The sequence below is a fragment of the Bos indicus genome, chromosome 1 (genome assembly GCF_029378745.1).
Source record: "Bos indicus isolate NIAB-ARS_2022 breed Sahiwal x Tharparkar chromosome 1, NIAB-ARS_B.indTharparkar_mat_pri_1.0, whole genome shotgun sequence".
NCBI lineage: Eukaryota > Metazoa > Chordata > Mammalia > Artiodactyla > Bovidae > Bos > Bos indicus.
Genome location: NC_091760.1, coordinates 135,891,766 through 135,912,931, shown reverse-complemented (window position 1 = coordinate 135,912,931; position 21,166 = coordinate 135,891,766). Strand labels below are relative to the sequence as shown.

Genomic DNA, 21,166 nt, shown 5'->3' with positions numbered 1-21,166 from the left:
TCTTTCCTTTCATCCAAGAAACATTCTTAAAATTCTTGCATCTTTAAAAAAAAATCGGTCCCTATCACTAAGTGGCTCTCTAGCTTTCTGCCAATCTCTCACCTCCATTCCATTGGTATGCTTCTTGGGAAAGGGCCCCAAACCAGCTATCCCCACCTCTTCTCCTCCCACCCACTGCTCAGTCAAGGTGGTCTGGTTCCTGCCCCTCTGCCCACTGAGGCTGCTCTGGCTGTGGTCGCCATGGCCATTCATCTCCAAATTGTAAGGACACTCTATAGGCCAGACTCTACTAGTAATAGATGAACTTGACCCAGTGGAATAGTCCTCTTCTTTGACATTCTGGCTTCCTTTGCTTTCATGACATGACTCATTTCTGGCTCTCCCTGCCTCTCTAACGGCTGTTCCTCATTGGCCTCTTACAGGATCCTCTTCATTAAAACACTGGCATTCCCAACTGTTTTGTGTTGGGTACCTCATTTACATCCCAGTCTACATCCCAGGCCTCACCTCTGTCCTGAGCCCCAGATCCAGGTAGCCTATCACATACTGAACATGTCCATCCATGTGTCTTCTAGACCCCTCACTAAACTAGCCCACTCTCCCCTCCTGGCTTACTTCTACTTTCCCCATCTCCATGTAAGGCACCTCTACCTCTGTAGGTGCCCAAGCCTCCGGAAGCCCTCCTGAGTTCTTCTCTTGTTCTCAAATCTTCTTCCCTTATTCTCACAGTCCACTCCCTCACAGTAGAGAATTACTGAGCTGACACTTTGCCTCCAGAGTGTTTTCAACTGCCCGTTTCTCTCCATTCCCACCATCACTGCCCCAGTTCATTCCCACAACCTCTTTTACCTGAATAGCTGCACAGCTTCTTAACTCATCTCTCTGCCCCCAGGTGCTCTCCTGGATAATTTTTTAAATTTATTTATTTATTTTTGGCTATTCTGGGTCTTCATGGCTACATGCAGGCTTTTGCTAGCTGTGGCGAGTGGGGGCTACACTGCAGTTGCAGTGTGAGGGCTTCTCACCGTGGCATCTTCTCTTGTTGCAGAGCACGGGCTCTGGGTGCACAGGCTTCAGTAGTTGTGGCTTGTGGTCTCTAAAGTATCTGTGGTGCATGGGTTTAGCTGTTCTACAGCATATGGAATTTTCCCAGACCAGGGATCAAACCCATGTCCCCTGCATTGGCAGGCAGACTCCTAACCACTGGACCACCAGGGAAGTCCCTCTCCTGGATAATTAATCTTTCATGTAGCACCAGCGTTATCTTCCTAAAACATAAATCTTACCACATGACTCCCCCTACTGCCTCCAGGAAACCGTACAAACGCTTGAGCTTGGCCTGCACAGGGTCTGCTCCTAGCTTCCCCTCTTTGATCTCATTCCCCGCTTGCCCAGCTTGTACTTTACACTTGAGCAATAAGACTGTGGTCAGGACTCTTACACACATGTCATTTTGTGTTTCTGTACATTTGCTAATGCTGTTCCCTGCCTTTTCTAATGCTCTTTCACAAGGTTAAAATTTATTCAGAGATCAAGATCCACTCCTTTGCAAGTCATTTTCCAAGCCCTCAAGTTGGCCTCAGAGCCCCTCTTCTAACAGTTTCTCTACTAAACTGGAAAGATCTCACGTTGGTCAGTTTCTCCCACTGGCCAGTGATTTGGTAATTCTCAACATGTAGTCCATGGACCACTTGCCTCAGAATCACATCAGAAGCTTGTTAAATATGCAGGTTGCTGAATCCAGCCCAGACAGATAGAATCATAATCTCTGGGATGTCAGTCTAGGAATCAGAATTCCAGACAAGCCCTTGGATAACTCATTTGAGGAATAAAGTTTGCAAATAGCTGTGCAGACTCTGAGCTCCTGCTATAATTGGTCTGAGGAAGCTATGGTACCCAGAAGGAGGGGCAGATTCCCTGCCCGAGGTGAGAGACAAGGAGATGCCCATGCCTGCAGAAGAAGGGACTAATCATGGATGAAGAAACCAAGGCTCACTTAGGCTTGAGGTCATCCAGGTGGGGTGGTAGAGGCAGGGTTAGGGCCCAGGTTTCCCTGACTGCAAAGGAAGGAATGATGCTAAAGCTGAAATTCCAGTACTTTGGCCACCTCATGCGAAGAGTTGACTCATTGGAAAAGACTTTGATGCTGGGAGAGATTGGGGGCAGGAGGAGAAGGGGAGGACAGAGGATGAGATGGCTGGATGGCATCACTGACTCGATGGACGTGAGTCTGAGTGAACTCCGGGAGTTGGTGATGGACAGGGAGGCCTGGCGTGCTGTGATTCATGGGGTCGCAAAGAGTCGGACATGACTGAGCGACTGATCTGATCTGATCTGAAAGCCCCTCCTCCTGACACTTGATCTGTATTCCCTCTGCTTCCTGAAGTCCCTTCATTTCTGAAGCTCTCATTGAGTGTGTGTGTGGCAGTCACACCCTGTCTGGCTCCTTAGTGTCAAAATCTGTGGTCATTGGCCATAGCTAGGCAGAGTCCACCTAAGAGGAAGTTCATTTGCATTTCAACAACAAGAAAAGCCAGCTAAGGGCAGAACAGAAACAAGAACTTTTAAGATGGCCTTGATTACCAGAAATTTTCTAGCTCCTCAGCATCATTTATTTTTCCAGACACAAGGCACAAGCAGCTGGCCCTACACTACTGCCAGCTCTAGCCCATCACTCCCAGACAGGCCAGATCTACAGGGGGAAGGCAGTAATGGTCTTCCCTGGGCAGCTCCTTTCTGGCATATGGTATAAGTAAGCAGGTAAGACTCATTCACTTATTACTCTTGAGTGCTTACTATGTGTGATTCACAGACCAAAATAGACTCTGGTCCCTGTGTATAAGGAGCTGTTCACTCTCCTGGAATGCTCTTCCACATGGTTAACACCTATTCAGGGTTCAGGCTTCAGCCTTGAATTCCCAAACTTGTGGAGGAGCTAAGATGAGCACACAGAACTAATCAGAACACAGATTAGACAAGATGGGAGGGGCTATTGTAATTGAGGGGCACCAAGAGGAGGGGGCTTCCCAGATGGCACTAGTGGTAAAGAACCCGCCTGCCAATGCAGGAGACATAAGAGATGCAGATTCAATCCCTGGGTGGGGAAGATCCCCTGGAGGAGGGCATGGCAACCCACTATAGTATTCTTGCCTGGAGAATCCCATGGACAGAGAAGCCTGGCGGGCTACAGTCCATAGAGTTGGCACAACTGAAGCAACTGAGCAGGCGTGCATGCATAAGGAGGGAGAAGTAGTGGATTGGAGGCATGGGGGAGTAAATCCCAGACAGAGGGAAGAGGGGTTCTGATTTTGGCAATGGCAGAATTCCTATCAGACCAACCCTCCTGCAGACTACAATGATAAACTCTGAGCAAAATGTAACGACTACCTGAAGGCACTTACAAACAGGAGACTCTAGAGGGGAGTCAAAAACTTAAGAGAACGGCTCTGGGTGAGCCTCCTGCTTTTATGATTGTTTATTCACCCGAAGGCAGTCCCAACTGGAGCTGAGGGGTGGGGGCTAACACTTGGCAAGAAACCCATAGTCTTATTGGTTACAAATGAAAGAACAGGTCATAAAACTATCACAGCAGCTAGAAAATGTGGAAAATCCTGGAGATGAGAAAGCCACAGACAGGGCACCCCAAATTCTGCCTGAAAATGCTACTCAAATCCCTGGCCCAAAGAGACCATAAGCAGCTTAAGACTGAAAACCAAACAGACAGGCAAACAAAGCTGAACAGAACTTTAAATTGCTGCCTACCACAGGGAGGAGAGTTGAAAATCTGGGTTCAACGAATATTATTTCAAAGGAACAAGCAGAATCCATAGTCTTAATCACAATGTGTAGTATACAACTCAAAACTACTCTAAAGTGAAAGCCATATTCAATAAAAAGAAAAAAAAAAAAGAATAAATGGAGACCAACCTTGAGGTGACCCAGATGCTGAAAGCAGCAAGCATTTTTAGATAGCTAATTATGCTCAAGCATATAAAGAAATATATGCTCATAACGAACACCCAGATTTTAAAATCTCAGCAGAGAAAGAGAAACTATAAAGGAGCAAAATACAAATTTAGAACAAAAAATACAATATCTGAAGTTTTAAAATCGTGTCCAACTCTTTGAGACCCCGTGGACTGAAGCCTATCAGGCACCTCCGTCCATGGGATTCTCCAGGCAGGAATACTGGAGTGGGTTGCCATTTCCCTCTCCAGGAGATCTTCCCAACCCAGGGATTGAACCCGGGTCTCCTGCATCGTAGGCAGACGCTTTACCATCTGAGCCACCACGGAAGTCAAAATGCTTAACAGTAGACAGCAAATGACAGATGAGTCAGTGAATTTGAAAACAGATCAACAGGAATTGTTTGAAAGGATAATATGGGAACACCAGACAAAAAGAACAACTAGCTACCCAGGAAGGCCATGGGCTTCCCTCATAGCTCAGTTGGAAAAGAATCTGCCTGCAATGCAGGAGACCCAGGTTCAATTCCTAGGTTGGGAAGATCCCCTGGAGAGGGAAATGGCAACCCACTCCAGTATTCTTGCCTGGAGAATCCCATGAACAGAGGAGCCTGGCAGGCCACAGTTCATGGGGTCACAAGAGTCAGACATGACTTAGTGACTAAACCACCACCACAGGCAGGCCACGTCCTCCTAAAAAGGCCCCAGAAATCTTGCTGATTCCCTGTTACGTGCCACAGCCTCCACTCCCTCCAAAGTTCAGTAGAGGTCATACAGTGTGTGTGTGCTGATGGGAACATGTGTATGAATATGTGTGAGTAGACCTATGAGTGGAGACACACAGGTGTGCATGCAACTATGTATGTGCAGGTGGAAAGAAAAAGATGTAAAAAGATTGTGAGGCATGAGTGTGAGGTGAGATGAGGAGGAAATCATTTCTGCTTTGAAGGTAAAGTGAAAGCGAAAGTGAAGTCGCTCAGTCATGTCCAACTCTTTGCGACCCCGTGGACTGTAGCCCCCCAGGCTCCTCTGTCCATGGGATTCTCCAGGCAAGAATACTGGAGTGGGTTGCCATTCCCTTCTCCAGGGGATCTTCCTGACCCAGGGATCAAACCCAGGTCTCCCGTGTTGCAGGCAGACACTTTAACCTCTGAGCCACCAGGGAAGCCTCCTTTATCTTGAAGGTAAAGCCCAGATCAATGATACGCACACAGCCCTGGTGATGCCAGAGGCCAAGGGACTGAGGTGACCAGGAGCCTCCATGGGGGAGGAGGACAGATTTCTGACAACAAACCTAGACGCTCTGTCAATGCCTCCTGGGGTGGAGCACGGCCAGCCCTGGAGGATCTGGCATGCAGCTAGCTGAGTGCCTCATCCAAATGGGTCCTTGGTCTGTTTTCAGGGACCTCTGCCGCTACCTTAATGGGCTTGTCCTGAAATAATGACAGCCTCTTTGACCCTCAGTTTCCCATCTCTAAAATGGGGACAATCATAACTTCCTTCAAGGACTCTTGGATCAAGTGAGTTAGACTATGTGAAGGTACTCTGTACAAACAAAATGAGGACTGACCAACCGATGGTAGGATTTCCAAAAGAAGCTGTAGAAGAAACCCACCCACTCAACCTACAGGAGACCCTCCAATAACGTTTCTCAGGCTGGTTTTGTGGAACATAGCCTCCTGAGAGAGGCCATCTACAAGGATGAAAGTGAACTGTGATCAAGTGTTTCTAGGAAAGGTTTCATGTTCCAGCCTGTAATGGGAGGCCATAAAGCACAGTGACATAGTAAAGGCTCTGAGAAGTCCTGCATGGAAGAATCAGGAACGATTTCATGTAATCTGACGTTTCCCAAACTCTTGGTCCCGGGAACCTTGATGCTTATAACTGCTGTTCACATCCCAGTAAATGAGTGTTCACAGAGCCTCAGGAAAGGCTGGCCTTCAGAGAAATGAGTTCCAAAGGAACCACAGCATTCATTCTCTGTATTCTGTTTCCTCTTATGAAGTAGGCAGTGAATTATTCTTGCTGGAAACTATTCCACAAAGATGTAAAGAGGATATCAAGATAACAAGAGCAGCAGGCCTGCCTCTGGGGACTCTCCATGACCCCCACGATCCTTCCCTCCCTTCCCCTCCTTGGCTGTGCTGGGTGAGCCTCCTCTACTGCCTGATGCCCTTCCAAGGAAGCCAGACTGCATCCTGCTGTGGTTAGATCACCCCAAACCTGGCAGTGCTTATTTATTCCTTTAATATTGCCAACTGTACTGCTTATGAAAAATGGCAGGCACTTCATCTTATACAAAAAAGGAGGGACCTTAACAAGGCGGATTTCATAGTTGCATCACGTTTATCTTCTTCCGCAGGTATGTTAACTAGTGTTAACAGGGCTCAGACACACAGTGAAGAATGATGGCACATTATACGCCTCCCTCTGCACAAAAGCTCCCATTGGCCCAGCACATGCCCGAGGAAAGAGATGTTTCCTGAGGCACTTGTTGACATCGTTTTTGCTATGTGCATTTATTATGAAATGTAATTTTGCATCCACTTTCTGACAAGACACAGTAATAAAGTCTGTGGTAGAAATTTGCATGGTAATTTGCATAAGTTGACTCGAGATTCTCTTCTCAGGAAAAGAAATCATGAAAAGGAATGTATGCGTATCTTCTTTCAGCCTTGGCCAGGCCTTGGCCCGTGGCTGGGGAAGCATCTTGGCAAGTGGCAGAAAGCAGCTGGGCATGGCAGGCCCTTGACAATGAAGCTGCTGTTTATGCCCTGCACCACCAACCCTCAGAGGAGAGTATCAGGGTAAAGTCATGCAAATGAGCATGCAAATGAAGCTGGTGAAACTTAGGGATTCAGACCAGCAAATGGGTGCGGTGGGGGAAGGAGACAGCAGCTTCTGGAAAACATGCTGGGCAGGGTCTGGCCTGGCCAGCAACTCAACCAAGTACCTTGGGGGAGGGGCGGTTGGCTGGAAGGCCACAGGGCAGGTACCTGGATTCTTTCCAACACTTTAGCCTCAAAGGTTACACAGTCCCCATGACCACTTTCCTCCCAAAGGGAACTGGCTTGTGCTAGTCACCAACCAATATAAATATGTATTGATTGCTCTTTCATTTCCTGACTGTGCTCTAAAACATCAACCAACAATATATACTTTCCAACTTTAAACAACGGGTTGTATGTGTACATGCAAGTCGCTTCAGTCACGTCCGACTCTTTGCAGCCCCATGGACTGTAGCCCGCCAGGCTCCTCTGTCCATGGGATTCTCCAGGCAAGAGTACTGGAGTGGGTTGCCAGGCCCTCCTCCAGGGGATCTTCCTGACCCAGGCATTGAACCCACGTCGCGTATGTTTCCTGCATTGACAGGCAGGTTCTTTACCACTAGTGCCACCTGGGAAGCCCAAATAAGGGGCTCAGTCAGTCAGTCAGTCGGTTCAGTCGCTCAGTCGCGTCCAACTCTTTGCGACCCCATGAAGAGCAGCATGCCAGGCCTCTCCGCCCATTACCAACAAATAAGGGGTTAAGTTTCATCAAAATTAGTCAATTCTTCCAAAGGCTACCCAGATGCCGAGGGATGTGTGGCCTGAAGCTCCCTGAGAGCTCTCCCACAGGCTCACAAATGCACAAGCCCTCTCCTCGGCTCTCAGGGAGAAAGACTTTCTGGGGGGAGGACTTTTAAGTGCATCTACAAGTAACCCACAAAGTAAATTAGGAAGGATTACTAACCTGGGCCAGAGTTGCATGATGGGGCCACTTCACTTATGAACACTAGCAGGTGCTATTGGACTCCCCTAACACCAACTGGCAACCTCCTACTCCCTTGCAGGGCTGGAAACTGTAAAAGAAAAACTCTGCTTTCCCAGCCTCTCTAGAGGGTAATGGTGATCAGGTGACTCAGTTCTGGCCAATAAGACACAAGCTGCAGTCTGCTGGAGGGGGATGGGATTCTAGGGATGTTCTTGCTATCCTTTTTTTTCCTGCCTTGAATGCAGAGGTGATGTCTGAAGCAGCAACAGCCAAGATGCATGAAGATACGAACCCACAGAACAAGAAGCCAGAACAGAATGCCCAGGGGCCTGGGACACGCCTGATGGCATCACCGCACAGCTGGGCCAGCTCAAGGCCCACTGTGACTTCTGGCACCCGAAAAACCGAAACCCTCCCTTGTTTAAGCCAGGTTAGGCAGCCTTCTGTACTAGAGGCTGGCCACATACCTAATTTTAATATGCTTGACAAAAGAGTGGAAGAGAAGCCAGAGGAGAGGAGGGAGGGAAAGAAAAGATGTCACAGTCAATCTGCCCTCCGACGAGTCCTAGGTAAATGTCCAAATGGAGCACCTGGGTGACTGGTGCTGCTCCAGGGGGTGTCTGAGGGCAGGGTCATCTTGCCAAGCTGCCTGGCATTTAGGGGTATTTCACTGTATAAGAGTGTTGCCTCACATTTTGACCACAGAACCCAGTATTTGTGAAACATGGAACTCTTTCTTAACTGTATTAATATGATAAAATCATCGTGTTGCTAGAGTTGGCCAAAGACAGAGTTCAGTGTTCTGCCAGAAGCCTGGGGACCTGGCAGCACCCGGCAGAGTGCCAGAGCTCTGCACATATGCACACGCAGGCCTGGAGAGGCAGGCCGCGGTTTCCCATACAAACACTCTGTGAGCAAGTTATTGTTAACTTCGCTTCATCATCATCAACTTCATCTGCAGTGGAGTTGTTTAGTACTGCTCTCTGTAGAGTATGTAATGCACATTGGTATCAACAGTATTTCTGATCTAAAATTTCCCATCATCTAGGCTTTAAGGCATCCATGAGCTATGCTTTAAATACAAATTGACCACATTCCTACTGCTGAAGTTTGAGGCCACTGATCTAGGTGATGTAGGGGTTAAGTGCCATCCAAATAATTTCTGGATTAAAAAACGCAATACTAAGAAAGTGGCATGCTAGCCCAGACTCTCAGCTAAGTGACAGCAGTGGGATTTCAACCCCGGCCTCTGAAGGCAGCATTGTTTTGGAGAAAAAGAAGGAGCTAATATCAGAGTATGTGCTGACTCAGTGTGTGACTCAGTTCTCCTCATGTGTGACCCCACTCTGCGCACCTCGACAGGGCTGAAGGCCCTCCCCTGTCTCCTCAGGTGCCGGGTGGTTACCTGAACACCACCTAAGCACACGTGGCCTCTTGGATCCTGTGGAGAAAGGCCTTTCTTCCTGGCCCTCTGCCTGCTGTCTACAATCCGACCCAGGAAACTCATCAGCTCTTGAGGCTTCAGGGATCCAGATGCTGCCAGCCCTTCCTGGGCCCACTCACATAACGCCATTTTCAATCATCTGCACTTGGCTGTTCCACCATCACTTCCCACTCAACTTTTCGTTTTCCTTTGGTTCATGGTACTGACACTCTCCCAGGATGTCTGGACAGAAACCCAGGGCCACTCAAGCCTCTCCCTCCTCTGCACCCCACAGGCCTAGTCTGCTCGCTCGCCCCTCCCACGGTTCTGTGTGTCCAGCCCAGGCTTGGCCCAGGCCCCCTCACTCAGCCCTGCATGACTGATGCGTGATGCCCCTCCCTGCCCTTCCACTTGCAGAGCTGCCCCAAGTCTGTGGGCCCTGCTGCAACTGCCATCCTGCCCTGGCCCAGGCCCCCAGGCCTGTCTCCTACAAACTCTAGCTTCTTTGATTCCCATGAGAGCCAGCCTTCAGGAAGCCCCAGTAGCTCTCCACTCTGCCCCATGAGCCCAAACCCCCCTGAGCATCTAGGGCCGCTAAAGCCTCATCAGCAGGATCCCAGATAGGTCTGGTGGGGAACCCCGCTCTGCATGCCCGGGTCCTCATGCCAGCCCCTTGGGGCCTCAGGCAAGTTCAGCCCCAGACATGGGGGCAGGGGGGACTCACTGTCACACAGGATGAGGTCGAACACCCTCTACCGTCCATGCCCTGCCTCAGGGCACAACCAGATTCTGTGGCAACACAGAGTAAGCACGTGGCAAACATGTGTTGTCAGAGTACATGAGCAGCGGAGTGGGGCAGGAGACAGAGCCAGAGGCATGCAGCAAAGGTGGGAGTGAGGGAGTCAGTCCTGAAAACTGTCTGGGCACCTCAGCCAATGAAGGCAAGGCGGGAGGGTGCTGCTGCGCTACAGGGCTGATACATGAGGTATGAGTGGGCAGTGCCGGGAGTGAGCACCATGCAGGGGACAACTGGGAACATCCCCAGAGCCCTCGGGGCTGGTGTCTACTTCCCAATGCCTCTGCCATCATGTTAAGAAAAACTAACGTTTCTCTCTCTCCATCTCCAGAGAATTTATTAAAATGGGCCTGTGTATGCACAGAATTGGAGCCCCAGCCTCCCAGCCTAATTACCATGTTAGAAGCTATTAGGAAAGAAATTCCACCTGCAGTCAAAAAAAAAGAAGTCAGAAGAGCCTGCGGTGGGGAGGGCACTTGGGCTTTCATTGCTTGTTTCCACAACACTGGACATTGACACGGGGCCACTGTGGCAACTTAGTGTGATGGGGTCTAAAAATCAAGGCAGACAGTCCCTCCTGACGCCACTGTGGCAACTGACACCAGCTGTGGGCAGGCCCTGGGAGGGCCCCTGAACGCAGCATTGAATCTGAGGGGTCCAGGCCTCAGCCAAGCCGAGAGCCCATCCAGCAGCCAAAGCAGGAGGCGTTCCTGTAGAGCCAGGAGGATGGCGTACTGGGGAGAGGGAGCTGCAGAGGGGCACAGAGCATGGCACAGCCCAATCATGGGGCACAGAGCATGGCATGGCCCAACCATGGGGCACACAGCATGGGCACGGCCCAATCATGGGGCACAGAGCATGGCACGGCCCAACCACAGGGCACAGAGCATGGCACGGCCCAACCACGGGGCACAGAGCATGGCACGGCCCAACCACGGGGCACAGAGCATGGCACGGCCCAACCACGGGGCACAGAGCATGGGCACGGCCCAATCATGGGGCACAGAGCATGGCACGGCCCAACCACGGGGCACAGAGCATGGCACGGCCCAACCACGGGGCACAGAGCATGGCACGACCCAACCATGGGGCACAGAGTATGGGGACAGCCCAACCACGGGGCACAGAGCATGGCACGGCCCAACCATGGGGCACAGAGCATGGCACGGCCCAACCACAGGCAGACATGTACTTGAGCCTTGGTGAGTCAGAAGAACATTTCACAGCAGAGAGGAGGAATGGGAAGGGCATTCCAGCAGAGCTGACACCATAAACCCAGTGTTGGAGGCCTCAGAGTGTCACCGACTTGGGAGCAGCAAGCAGGGAGGCCCCTGGACCACAGGATATAGGACAAGCAGTGGGTCATGGGAGATGACACTGAAGATAGAGGTGGGCTGAGATTTTGAGGGACTCAAACAACATGGGGAGAAGTTGAGGCTTTGATCCACAACAAAAGACCACTGAGGCTCTTGAGGGCCACTGCAAAGACCTTGAGGCCTCCTCTGCTGCCCATCACTGCCAGGAATACCAACCAGCCAGGAGTGTCACTATTATCAATGGGGCATCAACAAGTATTATAAGTATTACAACACTTGAAAGATCAAATAATCAAAATAATCTCTGGGAGATCATTCATACACACACACAAGTGAACACCAAGTCAGACTTAAGAACTGAAGTTAAAGAGCTGTGATTCAGATGTAAAGTGATGCAGGAAGACTCCCCTTGCAGGGAAGAGAGGCCTCTGGCAAGCCCACCCTGGTAGAGAGCGTGGCCTGTACCAAATGAGACAAAGTGTGGCTGAGACAGTCATCCCAGAGCTGATGTCCAGGGTTGTGTACATCACTCGGGTCACCCCTCTAGTCAATTCTTACCAAGTCTACTAGTTATCTGGCATTTCAAATGACAGCAGAAGAAAAGAAGGGATAAGAGGGAGGCAGAGAAAGGGGCTGTATTTTAGGCAGGCATGCTGACTGGTCCAGAGTGAGACAGACAGACTAAAGACTAGACACAGAACTATAATTGGCAGTGAGCTGTGCTCTGCATGTTCTGTAAGTCCGGGAAGGTGGGGAAACCTCTTAGCACAACAGTCCTCAGGGTGTTCTATAAATATTTATCCTTTGAGGACTCAATGACAGAAGTATTCCATGACCAAATACATCTGGGAGATTCTGCACACTACATCTTTCAGCAGATCAAAACCATGCACTGATATGGAAAAGGCCCTGAGAAGTCCTGCAGGAGAATTCTGTTCACCAGTGATCCTCAGTCTCTTGCCCCCCAAACACCTACTAACATCCCTTAGAACTACTAACTCCCAGAACCCACTGGCTTAGAAAAATGCACTACTACTTGTCTGTCTTAAGACAGAAAACAATACATTTTTTCTTAAAAATAGTTGAAATGATTAAGTTTGGTGCCTTATGATAACAGCTATAATTACAGGGGAAATTTGCTTCATTTGACAAACCTCGCCACTCACCCATGGTGCCAGAAAAGTGAAATGATACTGACCTTCAAGAGCTCAGCCTTTGGCTCCTGGAGCCATTTCTGTTTGACTCCAGATCTCCCTTGAGAGCCAGGGGCACTCAGGTCACTTCACCTAGCCTCCTGCCCAAGTAGAACAGTGTAGGCCCATCACACTAGTCTCTCCAGGGAAGGAAGGGCCCCAGCAACCACGTGTGTGTGTGCACACACACGAAGGTCCAGCCAACAGCCACGTTAGAGAACCACATTCCCCTACTGCTCTTTCACGACCCTCATTTAGAATCTTGTCCATCCACCTCCATATGATGACTCTCAAGAATCCAAACACTGTAATGATTTAGACCTGCCATGGGGGCAGGAGAACACAAACTGAAAGCTGTCCTTTCTCTCCTGGAAACATTTTCTTACTGAGGTTTGGAGCTTCAGAAGGGCTCAGGGTCTTTACTGGTGGGCTGGGACCAGGGTGCAAATGGGAGGCTCCTCCAAGGCAACATAGATGCCCTGGACCCCATGCACACCCTACTCTCCTCCAGCATCAGCAGTCCTGGGAGGGTGGCTGGCATGGTGTCCAGGCAGCCGTCAAGGCTACAAACACCATGAGGCTTAGTGAGGGGCAGGGACCCAGGAACTCACCTGGTACGTGTTGTCGAAGCTGTCGTACATGAACCGTGTGATCAGCGATGTCTTCCCGACTGTAAAACAAGAAGAGAGGGTTTCAGCTGTGATCCGGGCCAGGCTCCTCTAAACACATTTCATGCCATGAAAACAGATAATGAAATCAAAAAGCCCAGAGGAAAAGATGAGATTCAGAAACAGAGTGGGAGGTAGGGACACTGAGGTCATTGGGTGGGCTGCAGGGGACTCCCTGCCCTGTGAACTCTTACCACACAAATCCAGGTCTTCCTTGACCCATAAGAGCCATATAAGAACGATCAGAGAAAGTGTGTGCATTACAGAATGCTTCTGTCACAGGCCTACATTCACCTGGAAATAACACTTTGCCCTTGGTCACAGGCTGGGATAGAGGCACGCCCTTTTATTTTAGCCTGGAGACTGATGAGGAAGGTGACTCTCCAAGGAACCAGAGGGCAGGGGAAGTAAATGGATCATTCCCCAGTGTCTCTCATGGGCAGAACTATTCTTCAAAATGTGTACCTGACTGCCCAGCTCCTCATTGGATATTTAACATCCCTGGACCTTGCTGGGTAAGTGCCAGCGGGATCCCCAGTCATTGTGACAAGCGAGGACTCCCCTGCACATCTGCAAATCCCCCTAAGGGCATTAACATGTCCAACTGAGAACTACTGGTAGGACTAAGGGAAAAAGGAAGTCTCTGTGGAATCCCGTAAATACTTCTAATTTCCCAAACTGCAGGATTTGGCTTCTGACCTAACCCTATGCAGGGCCTCTGAGGCCTGGCAGTGGCAGTAGCAGCATCTCTGAGCATCTGGGTGGGGAGGAAGGGTGATAAAGGAACATTTGTTGGGTCAGGCCCAGTATGGAATGCTACACCGTTCCACCAAGCCTCTGCTATGGCCCTGGGAGGCTCAGAGGTAGACTGGACCCGCTGAGCTTGGCTCAGAGTCCCTTCTGCTCTGGGCTGTGAGAGACAGGTAACTCTGGCAGGGAGAGCAAAAGATCCAGCGCCCAAGAGTTCTCCATTCTGCCTCTCCCCAGTTCTCAGATGGGATGTCCACAGGCCGAACCTAGCAGTGTGGCTGGTCCCTGGTTAGACGGAGCCAAGGCAACCCAACGGGGCTCCCCTGGGAAAGGTCCCTTTCCAGTTCGGAAGCCTCAGCAGTACAGCAGACAAGGGCAGCCCTCTCCTGGCAGCCGGCATTTGTAATGAAAGGGCAGTCGTCTTCCACAGGGAGAAGGCATGCAGCTTGGTTCCAGGCTTGCCCAAACTCCACCCTTTGTGTCTCTTCACTGGGCTGTTCCTGATTCCTACCTTTTGTGGTAAAACTATAATTGTAAGTAAGAGTGCTTTCCTGAGTTCTGTGAGTTGTTCTGGTGAATTATGGAACCTGAAGAGGGCTGGGGGAACCCCTAGATTTGTAGCCAGCTGGTCAGAAGTGCAGGACCCTGGGGACCTCACTCACAGCTGGTGTCTGAGGTGGGTGTCAGTCTAGTGGGGAACTGTGAGTCCCCCACTTAAACCTGAGCAGTCTGATACCAGCTTAGCTCAGGTAGTGCCAGGACTGAACTGCAGTATATCTGCTGCTGTCAGAATAGCCCCACTTCTCTTCTGAACATCTCTGGGGTGAGCAGTAATAGACCCAGGATCTCTTGGCTAAGTTTACCTGGAAACTGCCCTTTGAGCGTCCAGTACAAATTAAATCTGTAAAGTGCTTTCCAATTGCTTTAAATCTCTGCTTAAATTCACATCAAAATGAGAAGTGGGGGCTTCCGACGCTAGGAGGATTGACTCTGAGGCCACAGAAAAGTGTGGCTGTTAACTGCGTAGGGGAACCCAGAGTGAGAAGTGGAGCAACCCCAAGCCAGCAGGAAGAGGATGAAATCAGGGAGTGCATGGATCTTCCTCTTCCAAGAGCAATGGCAAGTTCCTGCAGCCTCAGGTAAAGAGGCACTGCACAGCCTGCTGGGAGCTCCCGTCTGTGGTGACACGCAGCACCTTACACCTCGGGGAAGGGACACAGTCCTTTCCTCCAACACGCTCCTCCCCAGGACAGGAAGGAGAGACAGCAGATCCCCTAAAAGCCACTGAGGGAACAGGAGGCTCATGGAGGAGCTGAGAGAGCAGAAATCTCTGCAAGGCTTCTCTGCCAAGTCCCTTCTAGGGGCACCAGCCACAACCAGTGGCTCCCCAGTGGCTTGCAGGGTAATGGCTAGGCAGGAGGAGAAAATGCCCAAGAAACAAGCAGCGTTTTGGGGACCGCACAGGACAACCTTTTAGGCATGGGGTCCTGGCCAGAGTCAGTATTTTCTCGGCTTTCTCACAGACCCAATAAAAGATGACCACCTGAACCATGTATTCATGGAGGTTGTGTCACACACACCGCAGGGGCTGTGCCAGACACAGATTTACACGGCAGCAATAAACGGGGGAGACGGGATACCTGCCTGCCTAAAGCCTGTAGGACTTCTGTGCTTGCAGCAACAGTAAGCCCCCAAGTCCACCCTGGTTAGTCCTCAACTCTGAGTTGGGTACTTATGCATCTCCATTTTACACAAGGGGAAACAAGCTGCCAGCTCCTTGCCCAGGGCCAAAGCTGAGTGGGGCCTGGATGAGGCGGTCAGACCAGGGACTGAGTTCCTATGCCTCATGCTCCTCAGCATCTCTGGATCGTGCTGGGTTGCAGGATTCTGCCAGGTCATCACTGCCACCACTGTAGATGTCATGGAACCCCAGGAATGGCTTTGCCTAAGCCAAGGAACCTTTTTCTTGGATGGGCAGGAGGCAGGGTTTCCCCCTACTTGGGCAGTGCTTGATCCAACCTAGAAGGCCAGAAACTAGGAATTTAAGCAAAAGGAAGGCTTAGAAAATCAAGGATGGATGGGTTAAGACACGTGGGGTACAGCACCCCAAACTGAGGCCCGTACTGAATGACAGCCTCATTATGGATTTGATGCAAAAGGGAATGTTTTCTTCCCACCATTCTTCCAGGTCAGTTTTTTTCATTTCTCAGAACAGAAGCCCTCCTCTTGCCTGCCTCAGAGCTTCCCCAAGACCACCCATACTCTTTCCACGGCTGCCGGGCCAGCGTGGCTCAGACTCTGTCTGAACCTGTCCACTTGGCCTCCCTACTTGGAGGCCTCCTCCTCCCCTGGGCCTGGGTCTGCACCCTTCACTGCAGGCAAGTGTGGCCGGTGTGTCTGTGGCCAGTGCGTCCTGCCCGGGCCCCAATTTGGCTAAGACTGACTGCCGGGGCCTCCACCCTGATCCGTGGCCTCGGGGCTCTGGGGCGGGGCTCACCAGCCTGAAGGGGACTGATCACGTCTCAGAGTAGAGCCCCAGGCAATGCTGTCTGGCAACAGCAGCAGGAAAGGAGCCTCCACACTTTGGCCCCAGGGCCCTGAGACAGAGCTTTACCGAGGAGCCTCTCACCTACTGCTGCCCTGTGTCATGTTGAGAAGTAGGGCGGGTCAAGGGGCCCCTGCGTCCACACTCCTCTCCCCTTGAAGGGCAGAGGCCTCTTCCTGACCCCACACCCCGCCTTCAACAACTGCCCCAGGTGGAAGGTGCTGGAACCTGGATACGGAGAACCCACCTACCAGGTCACTCTCAGGCTCGCCACAAAGAGCAGCAGGACAGCTGGAACCATCACCTGACTGGGCACTGCCACTGGGCTGTGGCCAAGGGGAGGCCCCAGAGGGGCCACACATTCAAGCAGCTCAGACAGGGCTGGGTGGGGGAGGGGAAGGAGGGGTGGGGGAAGGGAAGGAGAAGGAGGGGTGGGGGAGGGGAAGGAGGGGGAGGGGTGGGGGAGGGGAAGGAGAAGGAGGGGTGGGGGAGGGGAAGGAGGGGGTGGGAAAGGAGAAGGAGGAGTGGGGGAGGGGAAGGAGGCCCTCCCCTGAGGTCCCCATCCTTCTGCATCCTATTGGAGGGCCGTCTTGCCTACACAGCTCTGTTCTCAAGGTCACACTGCCGCATTGCCCTAAGGAGGGGGAGGGGAAGGAGGGGGTGGGGAAGGAGGAGGGGTGGGGGAGGGGAAGGAGGGGGTGGGAAAGGAGAAGGAGGGGTGGGGGAGGGGAAGGAGAAGGAGGGGTGGGGGAGGGGAAGGAGGGGGTGGGAAAGGAGAAGGAGGGGTGGGGGAGGGGAAGGAGGCCCTCCCCTGAGGTCCCCCCCATCCTTCTGCATCCTATTGGAGAGCCGTCCTGCCCACACAGCTCTGTTCTCAAGGTCACACTGCCCCATTGCCCTAAGGAGGGGGAGGGGAAGGAGGGGGTGGGGAAGGAGAAGGAGGGGTGGGGGAGGGGAAGGAGGCCCTCCCCTGAGGTCCCCCCCATCCTTCTGCATCCTATTGGAGGGCCGTCCTGCCCACACAGCTCTGTTCTCAAGGTCACACTGCCCCATTGCCCTAAGGACAGCTCTCAGATACCACCACAGCAATGCAGAGCTCTTTTCAGGAGCAAAGATTCAGCTCTTCTGGCAGGATTTTATTAAAAATAAGCAAGCAAATCATTACTGAGCTTTTTCCTCTCTGCTCACAGCTCAGTAATATTCTCGTAATCTTCTGGCGGTTTAGGCCCACAGGATTAAGCAGGGAGATACATTTTCCCTCTTTCACCCAAATAAGGGTGAGAAAATTCATCCTGAGCACTTACTAGGAAGCTCCAGAAAGAAGGAATGGAAACGTTCTTACTGATCTTCTACTCAGCACCACACGAGAAATTCTTAGTTTTCCTCATTAATCCTCATCGGTATCCAATAAGGTGGTTCTTATCTCCACGGTCATGTGGCTGGGAAGCAGTGGAGCGGATGTGGAAACCCAGGTATGACGCCTAAGACTCACCGCGTGCAGGACGTTGCGCTGGTTTATGGAAAGGTCTGGCCAGCAGCAGAGCAGGAGGTCACAAAGGGCATGGGTTCTGGGGTGTGGCTTGGTAGTCAGGAAGGCCACAAGCGGTGGGGAGCAGCCCAGCGGGAAGCGGGGGTTTGGAGGGGAACAGGTATTTCAAGCAGAGGGAACAGTGTGAGTGCTGAGGCGGGGAGACAAGATACTTGTGTGAGGCGACGGGATGGGAAGCAACAGGCTAATTACAGTGGAGGAGGGGCAGCAGCCTGGCCAGGAGCCCTGGGGACACACTGGGGCCCTCCAGGTCCACGTCTGACCTTGGTCTCAGGGGAAATGGGGCCCAACCAGGTGTGTGAGGAATAGATAACAAACACTGTTCAAGGGAGCTCTGTATGGGCACCGGGTTGACTTAAACCCAAACCAGAAGCAAGCCCAGTGGGCCAGGGCTAGATGGCCAGGCCTGTGGCCACACTGCAGAGCACAATTCCCTCCCAGGCATGGCAGGAGCTTCCGAAGGGTCTTACGCAGAAAGGCGGTGGGAAAGGTGTGGCAGATCGTAATGTCCATGATGGCTCACAAAATATGCCCCAGCCCACACGCTCTCCTTACAGTGCACCGCTGTCACTCTCTCCGGGGCGAAATTTGCGGGCCTGTGACTATGGTAGAAATGGCACTGTGTGTGACTCCAAAGGCAAGGTCAGAAAAGGCAGCACAGCTTCTGTCTGGAGTGCTCCAGCTTCCACACTCTGGAAGCTAGTCCTCCAGTCCCGTCGCCATGCTGAGAGGACGCCGAAGGCAGCCTACACACAGGAGGACCACACGGAGACACCCATATGGCAAGAAATGGAGACCCCCAGCCAGCAGACCTGTGGGTGGGGGAGCCTTCAGGTGACTCGAGCCCACCCTTGGAGCCATTAAAGTGGATCAGAGACACCCTTTCCCTGCCTGCTAGGACCTGCCCAAACTATAGATTCCTAAGCAAAGAATATAGCCTCATTGTCTTGAGCCACTAAATTTTGGAGTGGTTGCCAGGAGAAATATCAACAACCTCAGATATGCATAGGATACCACTCTAATGGCAGAAAGTGAAGAGGAACTAAAGAGCCTCTTGATAAGGGTGAAAGAGGAGAGGGAAAAAGCTGGCTTGAAACTCAACATTCATTCAAAAACTAAGATCATGGCATCCGGTCCCATCAATTCATGTCAAATAGAAGGGGATAAAACAGAATCAGTGACAGATTTTATTTTCTTGGGCTCCAAAATCACTGCAGATGGTGACTGCAGCCATGAAATTAAGACACTTGATCCTTGAAAGGAAAGCTATGACAAGCCTAAACATCATATTAAAAAGAAGAGTATCACTTTGCTGACCAACGTCTGTATAGTCAATGCTATCAAAGCTATAGCCAGCAGCATTCACCTGGACCTCACCCATGGGGCCATTTACTTCCCCAGTCTCCCATGACCCCCACTCCCCATCTCAGTGCAGGTCCCAGGAAAATGGATTTTTGTACTTTCAGGTGGCTTCTAGGTAGCAACAGAGGATGTGAGGCATCTCTACTTGCTCAAACACCCACCGGGGGCTCATTCTGTGCTAGACCCAGGCTAGGCACAGAATCCACAGTGGAAAGCAGATGACCCTCTGCCCTGCAGCAGCGGCCTGGCTAAGCTGACGGAGCCAGAGTCAGGTGCAAACACCCAAGAGGCAACGCAAGTTGAGACCAAAAAAAAGGCAAGGTCACTCTCTGCTGGGGAACTGCAGAGGTGTCCTGTAGGAAGTTGTAACAAACCTAGACAGCATATTAAAAAGCAGAGACGTTACTTTGCCAACAACAGTCCATATGGTCAAAGTATGGTTTTTCCAGTAGTCATATACAGATGTGAAAGTTGGACCATAAAGAAGACTGAGTGCCAAACAATTGATACGTTCAAACTGTGGTGCTGGAGAAGACTCTTGAGAGTCCCTTGAACTGCAAGGAGATCAAACCAGTCAATCCTAAAGAAAATCAACACTGAATATTCATTGGAAGGACTAATGTTGAAACTGAAGCTTTAATACTTAGGCCACCTGATGTGAAGAGCCAACTCAGTGGAAAAGACCCTGATGCTGGGAAAGACTGAAGGCAAAAGAAGAAGGGGGCAGCAGAGGATGAAATGGTTAGACAGCATCACTGACTCAATGAACATGAGTGTTAGCAAACTCCAGGAGATAGTGAAGGACAAGGGAAGTCTGGTGCACTGCGGTGTACGGAGTAGCCAAGAGTTGGACATGACTTAGTGACCAAATAAGAACAACATGATGTGCTATGAACATTTGTGCCCACATTTTTTTATGGATCTATGTTTTCATTTCTCTTGGGGAAAAACCTAGAAGTAAACATTTCTAGATCAAAGGGTTTGTGTATGTGTAACTTCATAAGAAACTATTAATACCTGTTTCCAAAGTTGAAATGGAAGCAGAAAAATCCAGTAATTACTTCTTCTGTAGAGCGCAAGTAATATTAACTATAAAAGAAAAGACCTGATGCTGGGAGAGACTGAAGGCAGGAGAAGGGGACGACAGAGGATGAGGTGGTTGGATGGCATCACTGACTCAATGGACATGAGTAAGCTCCAGGAGATGATGAAGGACAGGGAAGCCTGGTGTGCTACAGTCACTAAGAGTCAGACACAACTGAGTGACTGAACAACAACCCGCAAGGGGTGGCACTCGGGCTGGGTCTTGACGGGTGGAGACGACACATCAGGGGAGTGACATTCCCAGGGGAGTGACCAGACAGGTCTGGTGACATGAGGCTAAGGCGTCCTCTGCACACAGCTATCCCTTACCCACATCTCACCACTGCTACTACCTGAAGCCACAGACTCCCAGGAGTCTGGGGTCCGTGCCCATGAGAGCTCCTGGGCACAGCTGGTACCCAGGTCACAGGCTGACACCTGAGTAGGCTGTGAGCCCCCAGACCCCAGTGCAATATCATCTCCCTCTGTGAAGGACTCCTCTCTGCCCTATCATCTCTACAGTGGTGTGGGTGGAGGTAGAGAGATATCCATGAGGGCCAGAAATGGGCCTAAGAAATTAGCTGGAGACTTGATGGAGGGTCTGCCAAGGCCTGGCAGCACATGCCCCACCTGAAGAGGGTCCCCCTCGCTGATCCACGCCCGAACCTTGCCCCAAAATCTGTTCTCTGTGGCATGCTCGTGTTTACCGCCCACACCAGTGCAGGGGTGCCACTGAATGGTCGGTGGGTCCCGTTTGGTCCTC

The 21,166-nt window shown here is 51.1% G+C and overlaps 1 protein-coding gene across 1 annotated transcript in view; it reads right to left on the bottom strand.

Annotated features, from left to right (window-relative positions):
- The window catches only part of RAB6B (RAB6B, member RAS oncogene family), a 59,721-nt gene that overhangs the window by 17,415 nt on the left and 21,140 nt on the right, over positions 1–21,166 (bottom strand). Inside the window, exon 2 of the mRNA XM_019962206.2 lies at positions 13,058–13,116. Within this exon, the coding sequence (XP_019817765.1) occupies positions 13,058–13,116 (59 nt within the window). The remainder of the gene's footprint in view (positions 1–13,057; positions 13,117–21,166) is intronic.